Source organism: Aptenodytes patagonicus, chromosome 1, assembly GCF_965638725.1.
Source record: "Aptenodytes patagonicus chromosome 1, bAptPat1.pri.cur, whole genome shotgun sequence".
NCBI lineage: Eukaryota > Metazoa > Chordata > Aves > Sphenisciformes > Spheniscidae > Aptenodytes > Aptenodytes patagonicus.
Window position 1 is genome coordinate 151009224 of NC_134949.1, and position 23877 is coordinate 151033100.

General features: G+C 47.7%; 1 protein-coding gene across 1 annotated transcript; it reads right to left on the bottom strand.

Annotated features, from left to right (window-relative positions):
- Nucleotides 1–9156: 9156 nt before the first annotated feature.
- Nucleotides 9157–10676, bottom strand: CHST7 (carbohydrate sulfotransferase 7). The gene has a single exon (XM_076358764.1). It carries the CDS (start codon nt 10579–10581, stop codon nt 9157–9159), a length of 1425 nt encoding a protein of 474 aa, XP_076214879.1. The 5' UTR covers nt 10582–10676.
- Between the last annotated feature and the right edge of the window lie 13201 nt (nt 10677–23877).

Consider the following 23877-nt stretch of genomic DNA (forward strand, 5'->3'; position numbering starts at 1 on the left):
TATTGGCTAGTTACCCCCAGTCTGAATGTAACTGCTTTAATTGTAAGTTCTTAGAAGAGCCAACTAACACAAATATTTTGCTAAGAATTTACTGAGAATCAATAGGAAGATATGGTTTCCCATTTACGATTTAAGGTGCAAAATGAAATTCATACTGAAGTGAGTCCTCATTGCTGCAGAGTATAACGAGCAGTCACTTGATCAGAAAGCAGCTCGAGGCTGGGTCCAGCTTTCTATCAATTTCCACATCTTAGACATAAAAACCTTTGTGAACAGCCAAGACCAAGTTTTAGGTAAGCAAAAGCACCTCTTTTCATGCAAGAAATTGAGGTTATGTAAATGACTGAAATATTTATCTGGTTATCTGATCTGGTGGCATTAAGGCAGAACTGGGGCTTGAGTCAGGTGGCGTATGGAAGTTGCTCAATATGAAAGGATGAACGAACCAAAGCACTTTATCAAAACAAGAATTGTAAAATTGAGACCTGAATTGGAAACTAATAGGCTTGAAAGCTAATTAGTTGGGGGGCGGGGGGGGTTGTTGTTATGTTAAAAAAAACCATATAATTACATGCTTGTGGTAAGACCAAGTTAGCACAGAGAAATGGTAGCAGGCTGTTTTCTGCATCCAGTAAGAGAAGTAACAGGCTTAAACTGAATCAAGAATGATTCAAATAGGTGATTGAGAGCAGTTTTTAACAGTGGACGTACTGACATAATGGAGTAAATGACTGCTGGAGGATAGGAAGTCTCCATCCTTGATGATTTTAAGAACAACTTGGGACAGGTGACAAATGTCCCATCCTATCGTCTTTAACACCATTTGAGATAAAGCCGGGTATCACTAAGTGTTCTTAAACTGGTTTTAGAAAAAAAAAAAGGGGGGGGGGGGAGGGGAAACACGACAATTCACCCAAGTCACCCCTGCTCAAGCAGCAGCTGAAATGATTGAGAAAAGCCTAGGAAAGATTTCCAGAACTTCCATCAGCAAGGCCTCTGCTGTACTTAGGCTGGTCTCCTGCAGCCCTTTCCCATTATTTTAACAAGTGCACTTACACCTTTGCTGCACTTTAAATGCTATCCAGAGCACGCCTGAAACTAGCACTGTTTCATGCGTGTGCATAAACAAACTAATGCTAATCATTTCACGGATCTATGGCAAAACGTTCAAGACGGCTCATGCACAGCTGGGGTAGTGTTAGGGTCGTATGGCCCCACACCCTACGCTTGCCCACACAGCTGGGAGTGCAAGTGAACAGCCACACCGGTTTGGCTTACACAAACACATACCGCCTTTCCTTTCCCCTCAGCTCCTGTCTTCTCAAAAAAACAGGGCAAAAATTACTGAGTCAATGGTGTGGGGTTTGTTGTCCTCTTGATTTATAGTACAGCTCTGATATATTTTATTCAAATCCTGGCAAAGACAAAATTACCAGATTTCCTCCTAGGAAACGTTATGAGACATTAACGTATTGCAGAGTACTCCAGAACAAACTATTCTGCAGCGTTTCCGTGAAGGTCAGCATTGCCTCCTTTCCACGGAGCACAAACAAAATGTGCAAAGCATCTTTAAACCAGGGGCTCGGGTGTTTTTGTACAGTAAAGCTGATTTTTCAGAAGACTTCAGCGCTCTGTACAGAACTTTCCACAGACCACAGGGCTCCTGGATCACACAGCTTCATGTCTTGCCATAACATGGTTGTCTACCGTATCAGTTCCTTTCTATTTCTAAAATAATGGAGTTGTCTCTTAAAATGAGTTGTCTTTTTTCCCCTCCCTTCCTGCTCTAGAGCCACGCTGTTCCCATGGTTAAAATAAAAACAACTTCTCCCAGCTTCCAGGCTGAAGTGATTCATTGCTCATCTGTTTCTATGCCAGTATTGTCCATGGCTTGATTACCTCTCTCCGACACTGCTGCTCACGCTGCTGTGCACCGCTGTCCTCTTTCAACCTTGATTTTGAGGCTAAATAAACCACACAGCTCAGTCTTCTCCAAGACAGAGGGCTGTTATTTCACTTGACATGTCTCTGCATCTATTAAAAAGCTTTATTCATCCCCCTGGGACTTGGGCGACTAGGAGAAAGAACACGTTAATGCCACCGTACGTTTGCCCTTTTCGCAACTAGCTCGCTCAGGGGTTCAGAGTCCCCCCCGTGAGCCACCGGTGCTCCCCGACCAGGCACACCCACGCACTGACTGCTGCCACAGCAGTTCTGCAAAGCCATTGCCAGCATACCAAATGTGTCACTCAGCGTCTGGCAGCCCAGTACGGACTTGGCCTCTTCAGAAAAGCTAACTTATTTGTCTAACATCTCACAGATAGTCTGGCGCCAGGGACTGAGTCCAGTTCCTCTGAGAGCTTTTGAATACCTCGACCATGAGACACTGCCCCCATCCGTTCTCCTCCTTCAGTTTCCTACCGGATTCCTGCGCGCTTTCTAACTTCTGCCACAGACCAGGCAGTGCTCATGGTGCCGGACGTGTTGCATGATCCGTTCCTGCCCCAGGTGGGTCTAACCTGGTGCGCTGACCAAGTGCTGTAGAGGAGAAAACCCAACCACCAGTGATAGATGACCGTCAAGGAGCATGAAAGGGGAGGCAGCAGATTTCCTTCAGTGCTTGACTTTGCAGCACAGACGTTGAACGTCTCTGTAACAGTGTGCGCGTACAAGAGGTTTCCTGGCATTTTTTAAAAAGCTCATACTGAAAACAATAGATGTCAGTGATATACACTTGAGTCACTGCTAGAACTGGGACTTTTAAATCCAGTGTGCAAACATCTGTCACTTGAGCCAAGGACACAGACAAGAACCTCCTCCAGACCCCTCTGTTCTGGCGGCTGGTGGTGATGCCCACTGCAGAAGGCATCGCAAAGGCACTCCCAGATGCACCTCAGGCAAAGGCAGCTGGATGAGACAGCTCTCACATCATCCCTCGTACTCACAAGCTGAGCCTGACAGTATCGGGAGGCGGGGGAAGACTCTATTTTTACAAGCTCAAGCTTTACAACTTCAGTTTTGCAGGAGAGCACTTCTTCCCATGCCTCCCACCCCGATGCTGCTAGGAGAGCTGTGGGGCAGTTAATAAATTCCTTATGCAGAGGGGAAGAGAGGAGTCTGATTTGCAGGAGAAATGTGTTTGTATGGGCTGAGAAAGGGACAGCAGGAGGCAAGTCGCCATTGCTGTGTGGACCAGCAGTCCACCGGAGGGGCTGGTCCACCGCCAGTTGCCTGCACAGCCATTTGAACAGAGAAGCGGGAAGACCTGACTTTGAAGGGCTACCAGTTTTCCCTCTACAATTTGGATTCGGCCTCACCCTGCTCTCCATCCCCCTGAGCTCTCCCCCTCCATCTGCTCCGAACAATGCTCTCGGGGCAGTTCTCGGCGCCTCACTGCAGCCCAGCTCCTGGTCCCTACTTCTCCTCCCAGCTCGCTCTCTCCATGTCCCTTCCTTCCCTCCCACATGCTCCTAGCTGCCTTTCCCAATTAAACCAGTCACAGCATCCAGCTGCCCCTCCTCATTGAATCCCAGTCCCTCATCCCTCTCACACCCAAGCCCCTTGCCCAACAAGTCAGGCTCTCTACAACTCAAAAGCAATTCCTTGCCCCTGCCCCCTCGTGTTTACCCCATCCGTCATCAATGTCATCTCCTCACCTGTAGTCCTTTCCATTATTAAGCACTGGAAAGCTGAACACTGGATTTGGGCGTCTTCCTTAGGACTACCAGCAACAGGGAAAGAGGGGCTAGAGGAGAAGGCATCAGTGGGAGCGCAGGAATGGCAGACTCCTCCCTGCTCAGCCCCAGCGCCGCAGCCCCAGCCGCAGTTACATGGCTTTGATTCCCACTGCTGTATGTCCTCTACCACACTGAGCTTTTCTGTGGGAAAGAAGGAGGTTTGAGCATGCTCACTGAAGATAAAACCAGTGCAGATTTTATTTGGTATAAAAGAAAGATACACACACACACCAGAATGACTTTTACTGAGCACATGCTATCCATTTTTTACAAACATCAATATATTTGGCCAAACCAGAATAGAAGGTAGAGGTAAAACCAAAACACAGCAGGCATCCTCTACACAGAGGTCATTTCCCCTACCCGAACTGGAGTTCCAGTCCCAAAGCACTGAAGTGACAAACGATTTCAAAGAAACATCTTCGAGAGTATTTGAACAGAGACAAAAAACCACATCCTAACCCTGGGTTCAAAAGAACACGCACTGTTTTGACTGAGGTTTCCCAGAGAGACTTAAACCTTAAGCCCAAGATGAAAGGTTTCAGCCTACGTACAGTTGAAGTTTGGCAAAGTCGGACAATTGGAAACAGGGTGACAAATTCAGAAGTGCCAGGGAAAGACCCGATTCCCATTTACCAGCACCAAGAAATGGCGCTGCAGGTGCCGTAGGTCAGCAGCAGAGCTGAACCGCCTCAGTGCTGGAAGCAGAAATTTCCCAGGACTCAATACCCAGACATGCTCCAAGTACTAAAATGTTAATCAGCTTCCAGCCGTTTGCCCGGCGCCGAGGCGGCCAAAGGTACACCTCAGCAACAAGCGACAGGTCCCTCAGTCACTGAAAACCACCACCTTAACGAGCTTGGGTTTAACATTCATCTCTTTAAATCGCAGTCAAGAGAAGGACAATCCGGCCACTGGCCCCTCACTCACGCGCAAGCAGCCAGCGAGGCCTTGAAAACTTCTACTACTGCCAAGACTTGCTTTGACAATCTTGTTTTTCCCATATCCTTCTCCACGGTGGTAGGTGTCATGTCAAGTTAAATAGGAATGGCGAAATAACATCTAAGATAGTCCCAGTGCTGCATGGATCGCAGGGCGATTCTGAGAAGTGACATGCACCGTACTTACTGTCCCTGTACTCCAGATACCATCAGAGAGTCTCAGTGGCAACTCTTCGTGTTCAGGAAAGGAACAGAACGTGCTGTCAGGCTTGTTGGCACTCACAGTCTTTCAGGAGCTCAGTTCTTCACTGAAATGTTGTTTAATTGCATTACCATGATAAACCCAGGAATTCTGCACTGTTTTTTTTATCACCGGGCTTACTGAAAATGGTGATATTGAGAACTTAATGTCGAAACTCGGAACTTTTCTTGATGCCCAGACTGATGGGGCAGAGGGGGGAACTAAAATGACCCGTGCAATATTGACGTTGTTAAATAAGTAACTTCACGACTGTTTAACGCTTCTCAGAGAATGCTGCAACCGAGAGAGCTACTAAACTATTTCTATTGCATCTGAAGCGTGTGAGTGCATACCGTGGGCATCCACAAGGACTCCATCAGTAGTAACGTTCCAGGGAGCGCAAGTAACGCAGGGGCTAAGCATTGCCTGACCCTGGACTTCAAGCATTTCTCACAAGTATGTCGCTACAGCTGTCTCACCCAAAGCAACTATTTAAATACAGATATAATGTTGTAAGAGAGCAATTAACAATTCCGGCGTGGAAGTATCACAGCCTTTTACGTACAATTGTAGCACTCGTTTCTACCTCCCTGAAGGCAAACGCATGATGACCAAAAGTTAAGTAAAAACAGATGATACAAATAAGTCTTGTGAGCATTTGTCAGCTTTGTTCCCACTTCCCGCTATGACTTTTTAATATATTAAAGTTGTTAATTCATTATATGTAACGTAGCACAAGTAGGTATTTTTCCCAAATCTCAGTCTGAACTACTAAAACTCTGTGGCTCAGTCCTGCTCTCCAATTCTAAGTCTGCCAAGTTCAGCTCGGCTATAAGATGTGTTTGTTGTTCCCTTGCTTATCATGCCATCCTCTGCTCTGAAAGACACAGTTACAGTTCGGTTTTCTGCATCGTTCAGTAGAACTGGGACTTCAGTTCAAGATCTCAGTTGAGCCCAGTAACAGTAAAAAAAGCTGGTGACCGAGCCATAACCGTCCAGCTGCCCTCAAAATGCGGTTTAACCACGGGTGTCCTGCTTTCAGCAGGCTCTACTTACTTCCAAAGACCTCTGCCAGTGAAACTCCACGCTGGTCATCCTAACCTGACCTGCCTCCGTCTTTTCAGGTAAGTACCACCACTGTCATTTGACAGCGCTTTTTTTTTTTTTCCTTCAAGGTATGGGTTACAAGGCCAACAAGGATATGCTGTAAGCATCCTCAACGATGCTTTCCGACACCATCAGAACACCTTGAAGAGAAAAACGGGACGCGTTTGTTGGTGAGCCTTCGTTGTCCTCCTTAGGCGGGGGAGTTTTAGAAAGCCTTCTAGCGACTGAAGCACACACGTCGCGACATCAGCCATTCAGCAACTATCATCCAGTCTTAGATGCTATCGCATGTCCTGCTCGAAGATCTCGCTCTGGGCTACTTACTCCTCTTTCGGTTTTGGATATCCCCTGTAGATTGTTTTAGAGTCTTCTAACGAACTCAGGCGACCTGAATGCAAACCAGGAATTGCACTTGCTGTATTTTGTACACTTTGCCAAACAGAGCCCTTTTCACAGTATACAAAAAAACCTACAAGAACAGCTTGGGGTGAGAAAAAAATTGAATTAATCACTAATAAAGAGCAACTGTGTTAGTGAGTCAACTTCCGTTGAGAGAAATGAGTCTTGATACAGAAACTGCATCTATGTCAAACATGGAAACCGCTTCAGAAAATAGTAAATAATTTGCAATTAGTGGATTTCTTCCCAGCTATAGGCATCAAGTTAAGATAGAAGGCAACACTTCTTTCTTCATCATGACGAACCGGTGTAAGCGAAACTAAGCGTGGATTTCTAAAAACTTCTCATGAAAGACATTTACCACCTGAAACGGCAAGATGAGACCCCCTGTCAAGGTGAAGCGAATGCTTAACCGTTGCACCGTACAAATCTGTGACTGCAACTTGCTAAAGACAAATCAACAAGATATACTGGATTTTAATCTCCCATCCGACATAAGAAAATGAGTACCGTGTTGTCCTTTGGCACACAAGAAAATCTTATTTTCTTCTCCAACCTGCCAGTACAAGCCAGGCTGGGTGTACTCCCAGAAAAGCTTGCCAAATCAGGTTACCCAGCACAGGTTATCAAGGCATTAATACAGGTATTGTCCATCCATACAAATACCATTATTAAATACCCCTAGAACACCCAGCGACAAATTTTGCTCCCACGGTGCCTGTGAGAGAATACAGAAACATCCCCTAGGTAATACGAAAGCTTGTTCCAGCACAAAACGAGCCCCTGGAACGTCTACTTCAAGCGGAAACCAAAGGATGCAGCATTGTATGAAGCACGCTACCGTGAAATGGACAGATTTACTCAAAACCATTTTTACAACTCCATTTTCCTGTCGGATAATGAAAGAAACCTGCTTCTTGCGCCGGTGTACTCTCATGTGGGAGGGTCAGGGAAGAAAAAGAGCTAAAATGAATGAAGGTTCATCCTAACTCGCTGACATGTTTTACAGCACAATATTCAGAGCACGAAAACCTACAACGCAATTCAAATGTTTCCTCCAAGATAACGTAACGTCTTTGAACTGCCTTTATTTCCAGCACTTTATATAAATACAGCTTTCCTCCTGATCCTGGATTACCCTCAATTTGCAGTTCATGTTCTCAGTTTGTATTTGAGGACTGCGTGTAAACATGCCTACAAGCCTGCGTGCTCTTGTGGGGCCGTTTAAACGCTGCCAGACTGTAATGCAGACTCGAAAGCAGTCTCTAAGAAGTTACCACGCTGCGTCCCTAAATCGTAGTTGAACCTTCTGTCCCCAAATTAAGAAATAAAGAAAAAAAGTACTCCCATACACGCACACTGTTCTCATACAAGTTGCAGGATGTCCACAGGAAAATGCCGTTTAAAATCCAAAATGAAACTTAAGTTTTTCTTTTTTTTTTTTAAATACAAGCTTTTATTTGGGAACTTTGCGATTAATTTGTCTTAGCCTCGTTAGGGAACATTTGCTTTTGTCCAGGAGCTGCCAGCTGAGAGGATGTTATTGTTCGGAAGGGATGTGACCAGGAGGACCCTGCGCACGGCACAATGTGTCGGCCCGGAAGCGAGGGAAGAAAAGTGATTCTCTCATCTGGCTGAGGAAACAAAATGGAAATATCGAGTGTCTGCCTTCCAGTTACAGCCACCTCTATGCGTGTCCCCAAGAAACATGTTAGCCGCCTGTATCTCACATGAGTATCACCACCTAACTATATCAATATATTAAAAAAAAATCCTACTTTAAAAAGAATTACAGATTTCTTTAGAAAAGCAAAGATTTCTGCCACAAACAACTTTGAAACACGTAAGCAGGCGGATGCTTACCCCCTCCGCGAGACCGCTTACCCCGCTGCTCCGAACGACGGATGGAGCTGGACACGGTTCCCCTTCCCTCGGCCGGTGCCCCCCTCCCCAGAGCATCAGCAACCCGTAGGGGCAGGGCCCAGCCCCGCAGAGCCACCCGGCCGGCGGCAGGAGGGCCGAGTCCTCCCCCGCGGCTGGTACCCTCCTGCCCGTCCAGGCCTGCACTGACCTCCCCAGCGAACTTCACAGAAGCCCCTTGTAGGTGTTTCAGGAGCCCTACGGCAGGACCGAGCGTGCTTCAGCGCGCGGGAAAGGTGATGCTCCCACAGCAACACCTTTCAAGCCCTCTAGTTCCTTGCTGAGGGTCTTCATTTGGGGGATTTTTAAGTTTCGATGCAGTTTTTTTGAAGAACACCCGTGCTTTGCATGTGGTGGCGGTTTCACGCTAAAAGGGCTCCGAGACTGATGCCGTGCCCGGAGGACACCCCTTACCAAACCTTTCTCTTAAATAGAATATCCCCGGTGCCCTCTCCCCACACCCCGGCGCGGGGCGGCCGCGGTCCCCCGAGGAAACACAACCCCACCGAAGCCCACGGCGGGAAGGGGGGGTCTGGACCCTGCTGCGCTGCCTGTACCTGAGGCGAGGCGGGGCTGCTTCTGCCAGGGCTGCCCTCCGCGGGAGCGCCCGGCCCGTGGGGTGAGCGGCCGGCCGCCGCCACGCCAGCCGCGACGCCCCGCGCTCGGCTCTCCCGCCAGGGCGGGCCGCCGTGGCACAGCCGCAGCCCGGCGCCCGTCCGCCCTCGGGCCCGTCCGAGGCCCCGCGCCGCCTCCGCCGGTCCCGGCCCTCACCCGGCGGCGGGCTCTCCCCGCCGGCCGCGGGGCGAGGGCGCTACCGGGCGTCGCCGCCGCTGAGGGGGTAGGCGAGGAGGCTCATGGCCTCGCCGCAGGCGGCCTCCACCTGCCGCACCTGCTGGCGGCTGAGGCGCTCCCGCCAGGCGTGGATGGCCTCCCGCGCGTCGCGGGCGGAGATGAGGAAGGGCCGGTCGGAGGAGTAGGCGGCGCCGCGGGTCATGTTGAGGACGAAGGCCTCCAGGGCGGGCGGCACCGGCAGCCCGGCGAAGCGCAGCAGGCGGCGCAGCTGGGCGCGGGGCTCCCGCACCAGGTCCTCGTAGCGCAGCTGCGTGTAGCGGCGGCGCAGCCAGGCCGGGGCGCGGCGGGCCAGGAGGAGGTCGCGCAGCCAGGCCTGGCAGATCACCTCCAGGGCGCCGCCGAGGAAGAACTCGGCGCGGTGCTGCGGCGGCGGCGCCCGCCCGCCGCCCAGCAGGCCGGGCGGCAGCAGGAGCTGCTGCTGCTGCTGCTGGTGGCGGGGCGGCCCCCGCGGCTCGGCGCGGTGGCGGCTGCGCAGCACCTGGATGCTCTCCCGCAGCAGCGCCTGCCTGGCCTTCAGGCGGGAGTTGTGGACGGCGCGGGGGTCGCGGAAGAGCTGCACCACCCGCAGGTTGAGGCCGGGCTCCCGCAGCAGCGGCAGCAGGGCGCCCAGCTCCAGCAGCCGCACGTCCTTGATGACCACCACCGGGTACTTGCGGCACTCGGCCTCCAGCTCCCGCAGCGCCCGCGGCGGGCACGTCTCCTCGCAGGCGGCGCCGTCGATGAGGCCGATCTCCCGGCGGGGCCGCGGGGCGGCGGGGCAGAGCGGCGGCGAGCAGATCACCTTGTTGGTCCGCCAGCCGAAGATGCCGGCCGTGGTGAGGTTGGCGGCGGCGGGCGGGGCGGGGGCCAGCGGGTCGCGGGGGCCGGGCGGGGAGGCGTAGAGGCGCAGGACGGAGAAGTCGCATCGGAAGAGGGCGCGCAGCATGTCGCGCAGGGCGCCCTGCAGGCTCAGCGCGTCCCCCGGGTAGAGGGCCTGCCACAGGTGCCACATGGGCTCGTAGAGGTAGAAGACGTCGGGGTGCTGGTTGAAGAGCTCCCCGAGGAAGGAGGAGCCCGTGCGCCAGGTGGCGTGCAGGTAGATGTGCCGCTTCCCCGCCGCCGCGCTGCCGTTACCCGCCGCCCCGGCCGTGCCGCCGCCGCCGCCCTCCTCCTCCTCCTCCTCCTCCTCGTCGTCCAGCGGCGGCTGCCGCTGCTCCCAGCCCCACTCGCTCAGCGCCTCCTCCAGGCTGGGGCAGCGCCGCAGCAGCGGCTCCTCGTCCGCCCGCCCCCGCCTGGCCCCGTAGTCCAGCGCGTAGGGCACCAGCAGGAGCAGCAGCAGCGTGTACAGCACCAGCACCGCGGCGAAGCGGCGGTGCTCCCCCCGCCACCGCCGGCGGCCCTTCATCGCGGGGGGCCGGCCCCGGACCGCCGGGGCTCCGCCGACCCTCTGGCTGCCGGAGGGCGGCTCTTCGCGAAGAGGCAAAGTTAGCGGCGGCGGGGGGTGTGGGATGCGGGCGGCCCTCCCCGCCGGGGAGCACGCCCACGGGCACGCCGGCCAGGCTCGGGGCCGCCGGCCCGCCGCCCGCCCGCCCTCGCCTCCTCCGCCTCCTCCGCCTCCTCTTCCTCCTCCTCCTCCTCCTCCTCGCAGCGCGACGCGGAAGCGCCCGCACCTACCCCCGCCGCCGCCTGAGGAGCCGCCGCCGGTGGGGCGCGGGCTGCTGCTGCTCCCGCTGCCGCTGCGCGGGGCTCCGGGCCGCCCGTCGCCCGGCCTCCCTCCCTCCCCCCGGGCAGGGCCGGAGGGGCGGGCTCGGCACCTCGGGAGTCACCCCCCCGCCCGGGAAAGGGCGCACCGCAAAGGAGGTATGTTAGCCTGGACAGGTACCGAGCAGCTGAGACTGACCCGAGGAGGAGCGTTTGGTCCTGTTATCTACCAGGTCTTCAGAGAAAGAACACGCTACAGTAACGGAAAGAGGTGCAAATGTATTTTTAGGATGGATGACAGCTATTAAAATCTGCAGTGGGTTTCAGAAATACTGCAGTTCGGCGCTGTAGAGAGCTGCGGGATTTCTCAGCCACGCTTTTGTCTATGTGTGCGTGGTGATGGGATACAGACATCTCCATCATGACTCGTTGCTCCAGTTTGTGCATCTGAAAGTTTTGTGTCTGGCTGAGCTGGTCACCCTTTGCGGTTGGTAGGAAGAAATGGGCACCCACAGAGAGACATTCAACCTGTCTTGGATGTCTGATAACCCTTCTCTTTATTAACTATAGTGGGAGCATAATGTTACCGGCTCAGACTTAGATTTCTAGCTTTTTTAGGCATCTAAGATTAGCTTAAAATAAATCTCTTGTGGGATGGAGAGTCAACAGGAGGTTGAATTCAGGTGTTTAAATTCAAATGTATAGTCTCAAAATCTCCAGCCCAGCCCCTGCCTGACCTTGGAAGATGCTTACTGAAAGAGATGGGTGTTGATCCCATGTTCCTGGTTAAGGCGTCCACCTGGCAGGACAGCAATGTCCCGTCCTCTGGCGTGCAGAGGGAAATTCAGTGAGGATAACACAATTCTCACCCTCAGTGTGTGATGCTTTGACTCCCAGAATAGTCTATGCGGTATGTATGCACCTGTGGTAAGGCACACGACACAGCCTTAGTCAATGATACCACATACAACAGGGCGCAGAAATGACCCACGAGTTACATAGGTTCTAAAAATGCTTCTTCTATAGTATAGATATATCGATACGGAGTCTGCAGCTGCTGCACGTAGTCTGAACGTCTAGCTGTTAAAGAATAATCTTATTTCAAATTTATTGGGCAAAATACGAGGAGCACAGAGCAATGCGAGAGAAAAAGCATGCCTCTCTTCTGTCCAGGTGGTGAGCCAGCAGTCTGCCTGCTAACACTTTACTTGACCTCTGTTAAGTAAGTGTTAAAGACTGGGCTTCCTGCAGTTTATGGCGTGCTGAGTGAGTAGATGGTGCCAAACAAGACTTGTAGGCTCCTGAGCAGAAGAATGTAGAAATGATGGCATTGGAAAGGAAATTCTGCCCCAACATACATTTCACTGCTTATATTCATCGTGGCTTTGGGCTTTTTAAACAGCAAGGTACACCAGTGTGAGTTTCAGCTCTGACTCTGTAAAGGGCAGGATTTCATCCAGACCCTCAAGCAACTAAAGGAGGACAACAGAATAGAAGCACACTCGCCAAAACCAGGTCACGGTCTTGCCAAAACACCCTTCCCCTATCCAAAGAACATGCGTATCTAGTATTTTGAGCGGTATCTCCAGTGTGGTTGACTTCTGTGGCATCATGCAAAATAGTAATTTTGGAAGATTTACCAAGATGGGATCCTGAGAAGTGCAGATGAGAATGGATAACTCTCAGCTGCTGGGGTTTCCCCTTTGTAAGACGAAATACTGAGTTGGCAGTAGCATCAGCACCATCGCTGACAAAGGAGCCGCAGGGCAATATGTGTTACCTTAAACTAATTTTGTATTGGTTTCTATGACACATACTTGCCTAGAAACTAAAATCAAGGTCTTAAAACTGCCTAACTAAAGGAAAGCTGTCTTGAAAAGAATGAAACGTCTCGCAGAGTAAGACGGCCTGCCAGACAAATGAGAAACCATAGAAATAAAACTATGTACGTGTTACACTGATTTTTTTTTCAGACAACGGAGCTACAAACTTCTATGGCAACTGTTCTGGAAGAAGTGAAAGATGCAGATCAGTTAACCACAGGCTACATCTTTACTAAGATAAAAACATAGTCAGTTGTTAAAAGATTATCAAACCAAAAAAGAATCTCAGTAAATGGTTTCGTTCCGCACCTTCACATTGGTTCCTCTACTGAAAGAGGATTAGCCTGTAAGTGTTTACTTTGGTTGTTTTGGGTTAGGGCTTTTTTGGCGTGGGGAGATTCCAGCAAAGCCTGTATTCATTCTGCCACCCAGCAGGTGCCTGAGCTAGGCTTGAAACCGCTGAGCTCCAGCCTTCCTGAGGGGTCACGTGAAGCACCCGATTCGAGCGTTGGGGACTGCTGGTCCGAATAGAGCTGGGAAGAGATCGGCTTTCGCTTTTCTCGCTTTTCAGTTCTGTATTAATTGGTTCTCTCTTCAGCACAGATAAGGGGGATGATTTTCCCCCATTTAGGCTTTTTCTATGAACCATAAAGACACCGTTTACATATACAGATGATCTTCTTCATCTCCTTCCGAGAGCAGGCCAGTTCAGTACCCGAGAGAGGCAGCCAGGGTCTTCTTCATGGGTCTGCAAAGCAGCCTGCCCATTTGGCATCTAGCTCCTGCCATTTCTCGGTGATAATTCTGTGCTTTATGTTATTTTATAAAGGGGGGAAAAAAAGAGTGTAGGCATAACATGTTCTGCATAGTTTAGTATCGCAGTATTTCCTTTCTAGTTTCCAAGCTTGTCACTGAAAGTACAGGCTGCTTTTAATCTAACATGACATTGGCTTCCTGTGTATTATCTCTCTAACTTATTTTTTGCTCTTCCATCTCCCATGGTACTTCTACTGACAAGAGAGACAGTAAACGCTGGAACACCGTGTTTCAGCCTCAGAATCATTTTTATCTTCTCAGAAGAGGTTTCAAAATAGAAATAGTTGCCTCTATATCTAGCCATCTTTCGGCTCTCGCGTGCTCTTGTCATTTTCAAAGAGTGCTTTGTGATTAAAAATAGCTTGATTAGCTGATAAAATTAAATATGCTTTGCACAGGGAGCGCCACCCTCAAACATCCTGGCTGTTAATGAGCGCTCTGCTTGCACATACTGTCACTCACAGGCTTCAGCCAAAAGGAAGTCCGTGGTTAATGGCAGCTTAAAAAGCTTCAGGAAGCTGGCAATATTTTTGTTTTTGAAGTTGCTTTGTCATCAGATGTTCCAACATGTGCAATACCACATGTTTCACACGTGAGACCAGCCTCAGTAGCTCACATTTCAGAAAGGACATGTTGAGAATAGCGGGATGGAGAAGCCAGTCCAGGCGAGGCGGCCTGCGCAGAAGGGATTTTTCGCAGTGGAGTTTCCCCCAAAGCAGAACAGAGCTTGAGGGCCCGCAAAAGGTCAAAAATCTCACAGAAGTTTTGAGAGACTCGGTGGAAATTTAAAGGATATGAAGAAAGTGGGGAGTTGGACAAAAGGAGAGGAGACTTCTAACCCAGGGGCTGGTGAGCAGCCAGGTGGAACGGACTTCAGATGCAAAGCCACATGCAGAAGGTGGTAATTCTGCTCTCTGCACATACCTCTGAGGTCTGTCTTGGTCTGTGTACTCCTTCTGCTAGTCAAACTGGAACAAGTTCAGACCTCTGAGTTTGTGAGCTGATTTGAGAGAAGGCAGGTGTACGGCTTCAGGTTTTGGTTAATATAATCAAGTAGCCACCGTGCGAATCATACCGCCCAATGGCTCTCTGCAAAAGAGCGGGGGCAGCGGCAAGGTACGAGACCCCTCAGTGCCCTTCCAGACTGAGGGGAGCTGGCGGTTGAGATTGGGGAGCGTGTGGAGTTGGAAGGGAGGAGGCATGTTCCTCACTCCTCCCTCCCAAATCTCTCCAGTTACTCCTAACTGAGAACTGGTAAAGTTAACTGTAAAGTTAGGCGTGCTGCTGCTCTCCGCTGCCCGACGTAAGAGCCAGGCACAGAGCGTGAGCTGGGGAAGTGTTCGGATGAAGCCAAAACCAGCACTGCAGCCTGCTCTTGGGCTAAGGGATGCTTGATAGCACAGTCCAGCATTCCTGAACCGGCTGCAGCGGCCTGACGGGTACCCAGCTAGGGGAGCTCTTCTGTGCCTAAGAGAAGAGCTACATTTCACTCCCACTTCTGATTTTTAAAGATGAACCTATTACCAATATACTACACTGTAAGTGTCAGAGTGGGGATTGTCTGTGGTCTCAGCTGGCTTCTCCGGTTTTCCAAGATGTGGCTTTTCCTAAAATGTGTGATCTGGGTATTGAAATGGCAAAAAAAAAAAAAATTGAAAGCAGGGGTTTTTATAAATTTAAAGCGTGGTCCCTTTTATGTCATCGGTGATCTTGTGAGCGCCTCTAACTTCCTCTAAGAAAAGAAGATAATGCCCGCATTGAAGGTGATAGAAAACGCTCCTAGGAAATGCAACAAGAAAATGCAGGAGGTGGAAAGCAGAGCAAAGCAAGTATATGAATTTGTTGAGGCTCAAGAGGAAGTTCAGAAGGAAAAATCTATTGTTATTAAATAACAGTGGAAATTCAGATAAATCGGTAACAATGAAAGAAGGAAACATCTATTCCGCGATCCAACTCAATGCTAATGTAGCTTGAGTATTTCTAAGTTATGCCAAGGATGGCTCTAATCTGAAGTCTTTAAGCCTTTCCCCTGCAGAGTGTGCTCTGTTATCCCATTAGCAGTGAGACAGTCATCTCACAACCCAGAAACGGGCTTGCGCTGCACGAGCAGCCAGCACCTCTGTCGAGCCTCCCGCTGCCTGGCAATTTACAGTAACTGCCGAAGAAAAATTATTCCGACGGTAATGTGTTTGGGGTCTCACAGCTTCAAGTACAAGAAGTGCCTCAACACTAAAATAAGTGGGAAATAATTGTTTTTAATGGCAGAAACCCTGAATCTTTTTCTGGTTTCTCTCATTGTCACAGACTCGCTATTGCTGAATTAGAGATGCTGATTAAGAATAACAGCAAGCTTTCGCAACTCAACAAGTTAAGCCATTGTGTCGGTATAATTAGGGAACTAAATCTTTTACAGTTCAGTCAAGCGAAGAAATGAACTAGAAAATTTGAGAACTATTTTTAACCGGGGATTATTTTTTTCCCAAAAAACCCCCTCTGACAGCCATTGTAACAAAATACTTACAGCTCTCCTGTGCCTTCATAAGGCAACACTTTCATGCCCAGAATACAATTTTTGGACTGAGAATCGATCTGCCTTTTTATTCATTTCAGTCTTATGCGCAAATCCATACTGGCATGTGCAAATGAAAATGCTGAGGGCTCGATCGCTGCACCTACTTTATAAATTTGTCCCATCAGGTTTTCTAAAGATCATTTTGTAAATTTGGAATTTCTGATGCAAATGATTTCCAGGAGACATTACTGTGCCTGTATGGGAGAAAGACAAATGCCAGAATGTATAATTCACTTGAAATTTATTCTTGTATATGCTTGTGCCAGATGATCTAACTTTTATGAGGAAAATGTTAGCGGGCAAAAAGGTAGCGATTCTGGGAGACTCCTGGGTTCCTGGAACCTCTGGGAACCAGTTTAGCTCCCTGGCTATCATTACTGGTTATTAATGAGGAAGCCTTCCTTGGGTTTGTTACGCTGTTAATTAGGGTTTCCCAACTTGAATGGTAGTCAGCAGTCCGTAATTTCTTTTTTCAGCTCTCTAATGACTGCAACAGATTTAAAAATTGGTGGTCGTCTCTTGCTTTGGGCCTTCACTACAAGCTTTACAACACCTGGCCAAAGGGATCACAGCATAACTCTGCGGCTGCAGCACGCTGTTTATTTAGTCATGCATCCATATGCTTAAAACTATATGAAAACCATTTTGGTTTGACTGTAACCTTTATCAACAAAGAACTTGCACGCTGGCTAACCACACTTCCTCAGGCTCTGCAGGACAACCCTGCTTAAGTTTCTAGTGCCACCATTTCATTTTGTGGCTCCTAAACAGAGGTCTTTGTGAGTACAGGCATGTCCAGCCGAAGCTGAGCCCAACTGAGTTGATCATAAGCTGCGAGTTATCAGTAGTTTTAAAAGGAAATCTTCATGGTTAAGGTTTAAAATAAACTTTGACTTCATATAGTTTATGATACTAAAAACTGGAAGCAATAAGCTGTGTTGTTTGTCTGCGAGGACAACAGAAGATTTCCTGGTAGGACCCCTACGCATGCCCACGTGCGTGCAGACTCATGCGTGTCTGAGAATCCCTGTAACAAACAGAGACAACTGCATTGATGTGCACATCAGCTATCACGGATATTTTACTCCTACTCACTCTATCGAGTTTGCGGTTGTCAGATGCAAGAGAGATTTGCTTCTCAAAGCTGCAGAACAAGGACAGGGTGCTGCTGTCTTGCAGTCCCAGGGCAGGCGTCTGCTACCTGCACTTCTCATTGTTGGGACCAAGCTTAGGTGGGAGTAAGAAGTAAAGGATGCATTAGATATCAGCGCCCTGGCAGAAAAAAAAGTGATCAGGACAAAATGCTTACACAAGTTTTCTGTGAAAGGGGGACTGCTTAAATTTACTCTGAGCAGTTTTTGGTATGCAAACGTTAATTGTCAGGCTCTTTGCTGCTTTAGCTATGTAGACAATTTAATGCAATTTTAGGTTTTATATGACTGAAAATCGTCTCACAAAATCTACTAAAGCTTTAGCACAGAAATCATCCGCTCTTCTGCTCTCACAGTAGCTTCACTCTTACAATACCTATTAGAAAAATGAAGAGAAAACCCACAAACCCAACTCATTAAACAAATGGATGAACAGAAGAAAACCACACGGTAAAAGGTCATTACAGGATATAGCGGCTGATTTACAAATGAGAGAGCACGAATGTTCTAGCTGAACAACAACAAAAAATGTTACATGCCATTGCAGAGCTGCTGTGCAAATTAATTTCAACCATGCAGCTCAAACAGAAATTATTTAAATGCAGCCTGAAAACTTCAAGCTGATCTCAGCACAGTTTCTGCAATACTCCTCACGTTCTCCTCCCAGAAGAAATTCCTGCCCATTCCGCCTATCGCCTTTGGGCTAACTATAGAAATGTTCTGGGAAAACCCGATCTCTGCACCTCCTGGAATTATCCTCTGTCCAGGCAGGCTTCCCACATCATTTATTAGCTGCTGGACTTGGTTGTATAGAGAAGAGCATGTAGGCGTTACTGGTGGTAGGACTGAACGGGTCAAACCAGACTGCTCCAGCTTGCTGGCCATGAGGTTCATCAGCCAAAGTTGGAGCACGTGTTCGGACTCCCTATACCTCTGCTCTGCTTGCAGGAAACTTTATTGTAGTTTCCTTTGCTGTATTTTGTTGTTGTTGTTGTTGTTGTTGTTGTTGTTTGGTCTTTCTTCTGTCGTTCCTTCACTGTCCTCATTCCTCTTACCTATGGGCTTTTTTTGTTTATCCTCTTGCTGGATGGTCTGGTCACCCAACCTCCAGGGAAGAGCATTGACCCACCTGAGGCTGAAGCAGCTGCCCAGGCAGGAGGTACAGAGAACTGTTCACATTTGTTTTGGTACTGGGGTGAAATGGAAGGAAGCCCCTATTTTACATCTTGTTTTGACAAATTGCCATACTTTGTGGTTTTACTGTTCGGGGATTTTTTTTTGTGATTTCCCCTTCAACCAGCCGTTGGGAAACACCTCCTGAAAACACTGCAAGGCTACTGGTAAAACAGGCAGAAAATTTTACTAAATTTCCGAATATTTTAAGTATTTGAAATTGTTGCCACAGCTGCCTCCATCTGAGTTCTGATGAAGGTAAGTTACCTCAAGCAAGGTAACTCTGATCGGGACCTTTCCTGACTGATGGCTCCGGCCTGGGCTGAAATGGGGTCCTGGGCCATGGGAGGGTGGGGGGAGCCTGGTGGGGCTGGGCAGGGACAGTGGGTGCCCTCAGGGGCCCGGTACTTTGTAACTGACAATTTTCTGCACTCTTGGCTTTCATTTCTGCCACGAGTCACTTTGAGGGATGTGCTGGACACCCACCTACATCTGAGCTGACTCACTGCTCTAAGGGCCGGGCTATCCCACCTGCACTCGCTAATAATTGCTGAAAGAATAGAAACACACTAGCGGGTTATTGTCTGTAGATCCCCAGAGTAAGCATAACAAGCATGGCAAGGGTATATCTTCTCTGAGTCTCCTTGACGCACACGCAGCTCTTTTGCAAAGGGGGTGGGGTGTCCTCTTGGCTATTGGGACCGAGTCAAGTAACGTCTCCACCATGAAGAGTCATGCCTGCTTCCAAACTGAGCAGAACCAGGTAGCTAAGCAGCCCCTTCACGTTTCAGCTATTTTTGGGTTTTTTCTACTTGGTCTTGGTGATAGGGCTTCCAAACAGGTTTCACCCAAGCTCACAGTCTACAGAATGATTTGAAATAAAGGCGTTTCTTAGCAGTGGTACCACCTTGTCTCTTGAGTAACGCAGCCATAGCGGACTTTCCCTTGATGAGCACTGAGGACCTTCTCTGTGGCTCTGGTTTGAGTCATCTCCTGAGGGACACCTCCTGAATACACAGACCCGGTCAGGAGTACATGGCCCTCTTCCAGCTGTCCTGGGCCCTGGTGTCCTGGCTTGCTTACAGTCATCAAGGATATCGGTCAATCCAGCCATGCCTGGTACTTTGGGAAACTCTTTAATCTCAGTTCCCTCATTCTTGATCCATTTTGTTTGTTGCTCTTCTTATAAAATTCTTTTTTTCTTTTTTTTTCCTAATTTACAGCATGAACTGTCTCCATCCAAGAGTATCTTGGGCTTTGCTGTACCACACCTTACGGAACCGGCAAAAAGGTTTTGTAGGGAAATCTAAATCACTGCTTTTCACAGTAGTTTGGCTTTACTGACTTCAAGGGTTGAGATGATGCCTAGGGATTGCTCGGGGATTGCTCAGTGCCATCCATCTTTCACAGGGGAAGCCTGACAGTTATTCTGCAAGGAAGTCAAATAGATCAGTTTGCTTAAATGTTTTGTCTGGGATCTAAGATGCCCTGTGTCTATTTACTTGGTTAATTTATCTTTATCCTGTGGGAGTCCTAAAAAAATTGAGTTTCTCTTTAAAGGGCTCCTGTGAAAACAATTAAAGTAATTAAAATTATCTGTGTTTGTGTTAGGAGACGTGTTTTCCTTCCCTACGTGGCCCAAATAAGAGCTGCCTGTGATCTGAGTTCCAGCCCTACATGTTGCAGGATGGAGTTTTACTGCCTCGACCACAATTCCTTCTGCCCAATAATCCGCTCAAATAGCAAGCGTTTAACGTCTTTTCTGATTTAATTAGCAATGCCTCCAATTGACTCATGATGAAAGTAAAACTGGTGCCAACACCAAGCTGTGTGGCTTTGCTGAATGCTGTCTGTCTCAATTTCTGCTGCCATTGAATGAGAAGATAGTCGAGAAAATTAAAACAATTTGATAGGTTTAATAGATTATAGTGATATATCTCAAGTTTTCAAATGATGGACATTCGTCAGTCATCAGTACCCTCATCAGCAATCAGTAGGTAAGGAGATAGCTTCTCAGCTGAAAAAATACACAGGTTTCCACTGTAATCCAAAACATCTTAAACAGTATTTTCAGGAAATTAGAAGTGTGAAAGGATTTTAAAATTCAAAATAGGTTTATCTATTTCAGTTTGGGAAAAACCCAGGCCAAATGAAACAGCACATGGCTAATATTTCAATCCCAATTAATTTGCCAATCAAACTGGACTGCTGGCTTTCTATTATAATTTTAAGATGTGTAATTTTGCAGTTCAGGAATAAAAAAATAATTCATTTTCTCAGCTTCTCTTTGAATAACATAGCTTTTACAGCAGAGTAAAACCAATTACTTATAACAAAACCAGAAAGGGTATTTCCTGTCTGCACCTTGCAGTTCTCCTGCTCGTATTAACTCCGTCTGCTCTTCACATTATCCCTTTCTGCGTCAGCCTGCATCAGTCCAGAAGCAGCATCCTCGGAAGGCGACTCTTCAGATGCGGCTGCAAGAATCATAAGCTTATCAACATGAAACAGCTATCGTTTCAGTTTGGTAGAGTGGTGTACTCATGTTACCCGTGTTACCTATTGACAGAAATGTGTTTTATTATGTATTTCTGATGTAGAAAACTGTATTTAGTGGTTGAAATACAATAAAGCTAAATCAGGAAAAGATGTCACCAAAGCTACACTACATATTATAATACTAAGTTGCAATAAAACCAATTAAAGCGTAAATGAAATTAAAGTCAGGTCTTGATTATTTTTTTTACTATGCTATACTCAGTACAGTAAATTCAATATCAAAATCATTCTGTTAATACCAAGATTACCTTTCCTTATATCAACTCTAAAAATGACTTTGAGTTCGATCAAGAAGTCTAGACTAGAGAATTTTACTGAATAAATGTAAAATGTAGCTGAACAGAAAAGCAGAACTATTCTTTTTTGCATCACAAACTCAGAACCAGTTACACAGCTCCCTTTAGTTTTTGTTATGATGAGGGGATTATTCCTGTTATTCTCACATTCCTGTCACAGAACCTTCATAATACAAACATTAGCAAAATAGTTTCAGTAGAACTCTTAAGAACCCTTAATTAAACAGGAGCACATGACAGACTCAAATCTCTAGGTTATTTTAGGTGCATAGAATAGTTCAGAGACTCTCTTTAGGAAAATATTTAGGATCATGTTGAATCTGGGGAAATTTTTCTCACCTACGCTCTCCTATCATTGGCCTTACTGACAGCTTTTTTTTTTTTCCCTGCCCAACCCAACAGCCTTCAACTCTAAAAATCACTCTGTGCAGTTCGGGACCTCCCTGCAGCTCTGGCTGGAGCGCTGCGGATGTGCTCTGAGCTTCTGCACTCTTTGAACTTCTGGTGGCCCACACCATTGCCTGTCCAGGCATCCTGGACAAACTTAAAATGGTTAGTTGGGCTAACTCTTGCTGGACACGCTCAGACTGATTGCAGGAGCCCAGCTCATCTGCGTATTCACAGCAAATTTGACACGTCTAAAAGATGCCGAGACTTCACGGCCTCACCACTAGTCTCTTTGGCTGTGTCTCTTTGGCTGCTGACGTTGGCTGGGCTGCATGTAGCCATGTGCCTCTTACACATGGCACGCGCAAAGTTGTCACTTCCCTTGTCACAACATTAAAAAAGAAAAGAAAAAGAACGTGGGGATGGATGTCCCTTTGGCAATAATAATAAACGAGTGAAAATAAAAGGTGGGGAAAAGCCGGGGGCTCACCCACTCTGTTTCCCCAGCCCTCGGGACTCTGGAAGGGCAGAGTCTGGTACTGCAGGCAAGGAGCTTGTCGTATAAGATGACATTTTCTCGCTGCTTCGGGGGAACTGGAGAGCATCTGGGATGCTTAGCTGTTGACATTGGGGTGTTTTCTTTTCCCATGGTTATCTGTTTTGGAGCATCTAGAAAGTCAATCTTGCCTCAAACATCACACATCTCAGACTCGATGCTCTTTTTAGGAATTTTACACACTCCAACCTCCAGGATTTACAGATCAATCAGGTATGAGACTCATGAAGACTCAAGTCCACTTGAATTTGAAGCAGGTCACTAAAAATGCAGTTATTTTTAAGCAAGCAACTTAAAAAGTGCTCACCGTTCTCCACATTACGGACTCTGTTGTTCTGCTGTCTTTCTCCAGAAAAATAGTATGACAGATACAAGCAGGTTTTTAAATTCTCAACACAGCCTTATCGCGCTGAACGGTCTTAAAAACACGTTGCCATTGTTTTAGTAGAAGTCATTACAGAAATTACTATTAGAAAAAAACCTCTAACACAACAAAGCCAGCTGCTCAAACATCAATTCATTGGAAAAATCCAGCTAAGAACTACTGCTTTTCCTTAGCATTACGTAAAACCAGATGGCTATCCTCGCTCTTGGTAACATAGCAGGTGGGGTAACTTTCCTGTTTAAAACTGGGTCATGGATCACCTGACTCATTTCTGAAATCGTGATAGAGGAAAACTGCATGAAAGCTTACCAAAAGGAAACCATTTGACATATAAACCTATTCCTAGGTCAGCTTTTCTCTCCTCATAAGCCTGTGCCTTAGCAGCTGCAGGTGATGTACCACCACCCCACTGCGGCACTCATTAGCCCACCCTGCTTTCACAGCTGGCGCAGGCTGATCGTCGTTGGGATTTTGTACCCGAGGCAAGTCTGACTCAGCCGTGTAGCTCGTAAGCCTGCATAGGGGTTTGAGGGTGTTGCACTGGTCATTAAGAAGAATTACTAAATTAAAATCCCACTGCTCAATTTGAAAAATCCCCTGTTCAGGCACTTTGGCAGAAAACAGCTGATGGAAGTAGCTGGCATAAATGAAGGAGGGTATCAGAGCAGACTGCAAGACATCACTGGGTACAGCAGGGGGATTTTTTTTGCGTGTTTAAAAATATATGAATATGCCAGTGTGTCTCATTGTTATTCTGATATGCCCCTATATTTATATGAGTTGCAGTTATGAAATGCAAATGATGCTAGCTATGTTCTGGTTATTTAGGTGCCAAAGACTGTGCAATGATATTCCAGGCACCTGAGCGTGGTCTCAATGTGTACCTGATATTCTTCATCACCAGTGCTATACACAGTGTATGTAATATTGCAAGTATATAATGGCTTCATCCTGCAAAATGCTGAGCACTCTCCTCTTTTTCTGCTGAAAGTGAAACATGCTCCTGCCGCACTGGAAAAACTCAGTTTATATTCTGTTGGATTGAGCCTTATATTAATCTACTATAGTTACTTTTATTTTAAGTGCAGTGGTGTAGTCATACAACTACGCAGCCTCATCAAAAAATAAAACCGTGGTCCGTTTAAGAGAATAAAGGTTGGGAATGCCAGCTTTGTTAATTAATTGAAGTTCATTGTGAGGAACATTTAGGATTTAAACGTCCTAATATAAAGTGCTAATTCAAAGGATAAGTGACAGCCACATAGCAGACAGTGTGTTGTTA

What these genes read in the sequence shown, in the direction of transcription:
- CHST7 (XM_076358764.1), bottom strand. Translation starts at nt 10,581, where the DNA reads ATGAAGGGCCGCCGGCGGTGGCGGGGGGAGCACCGCCGCTTCGCCGCG.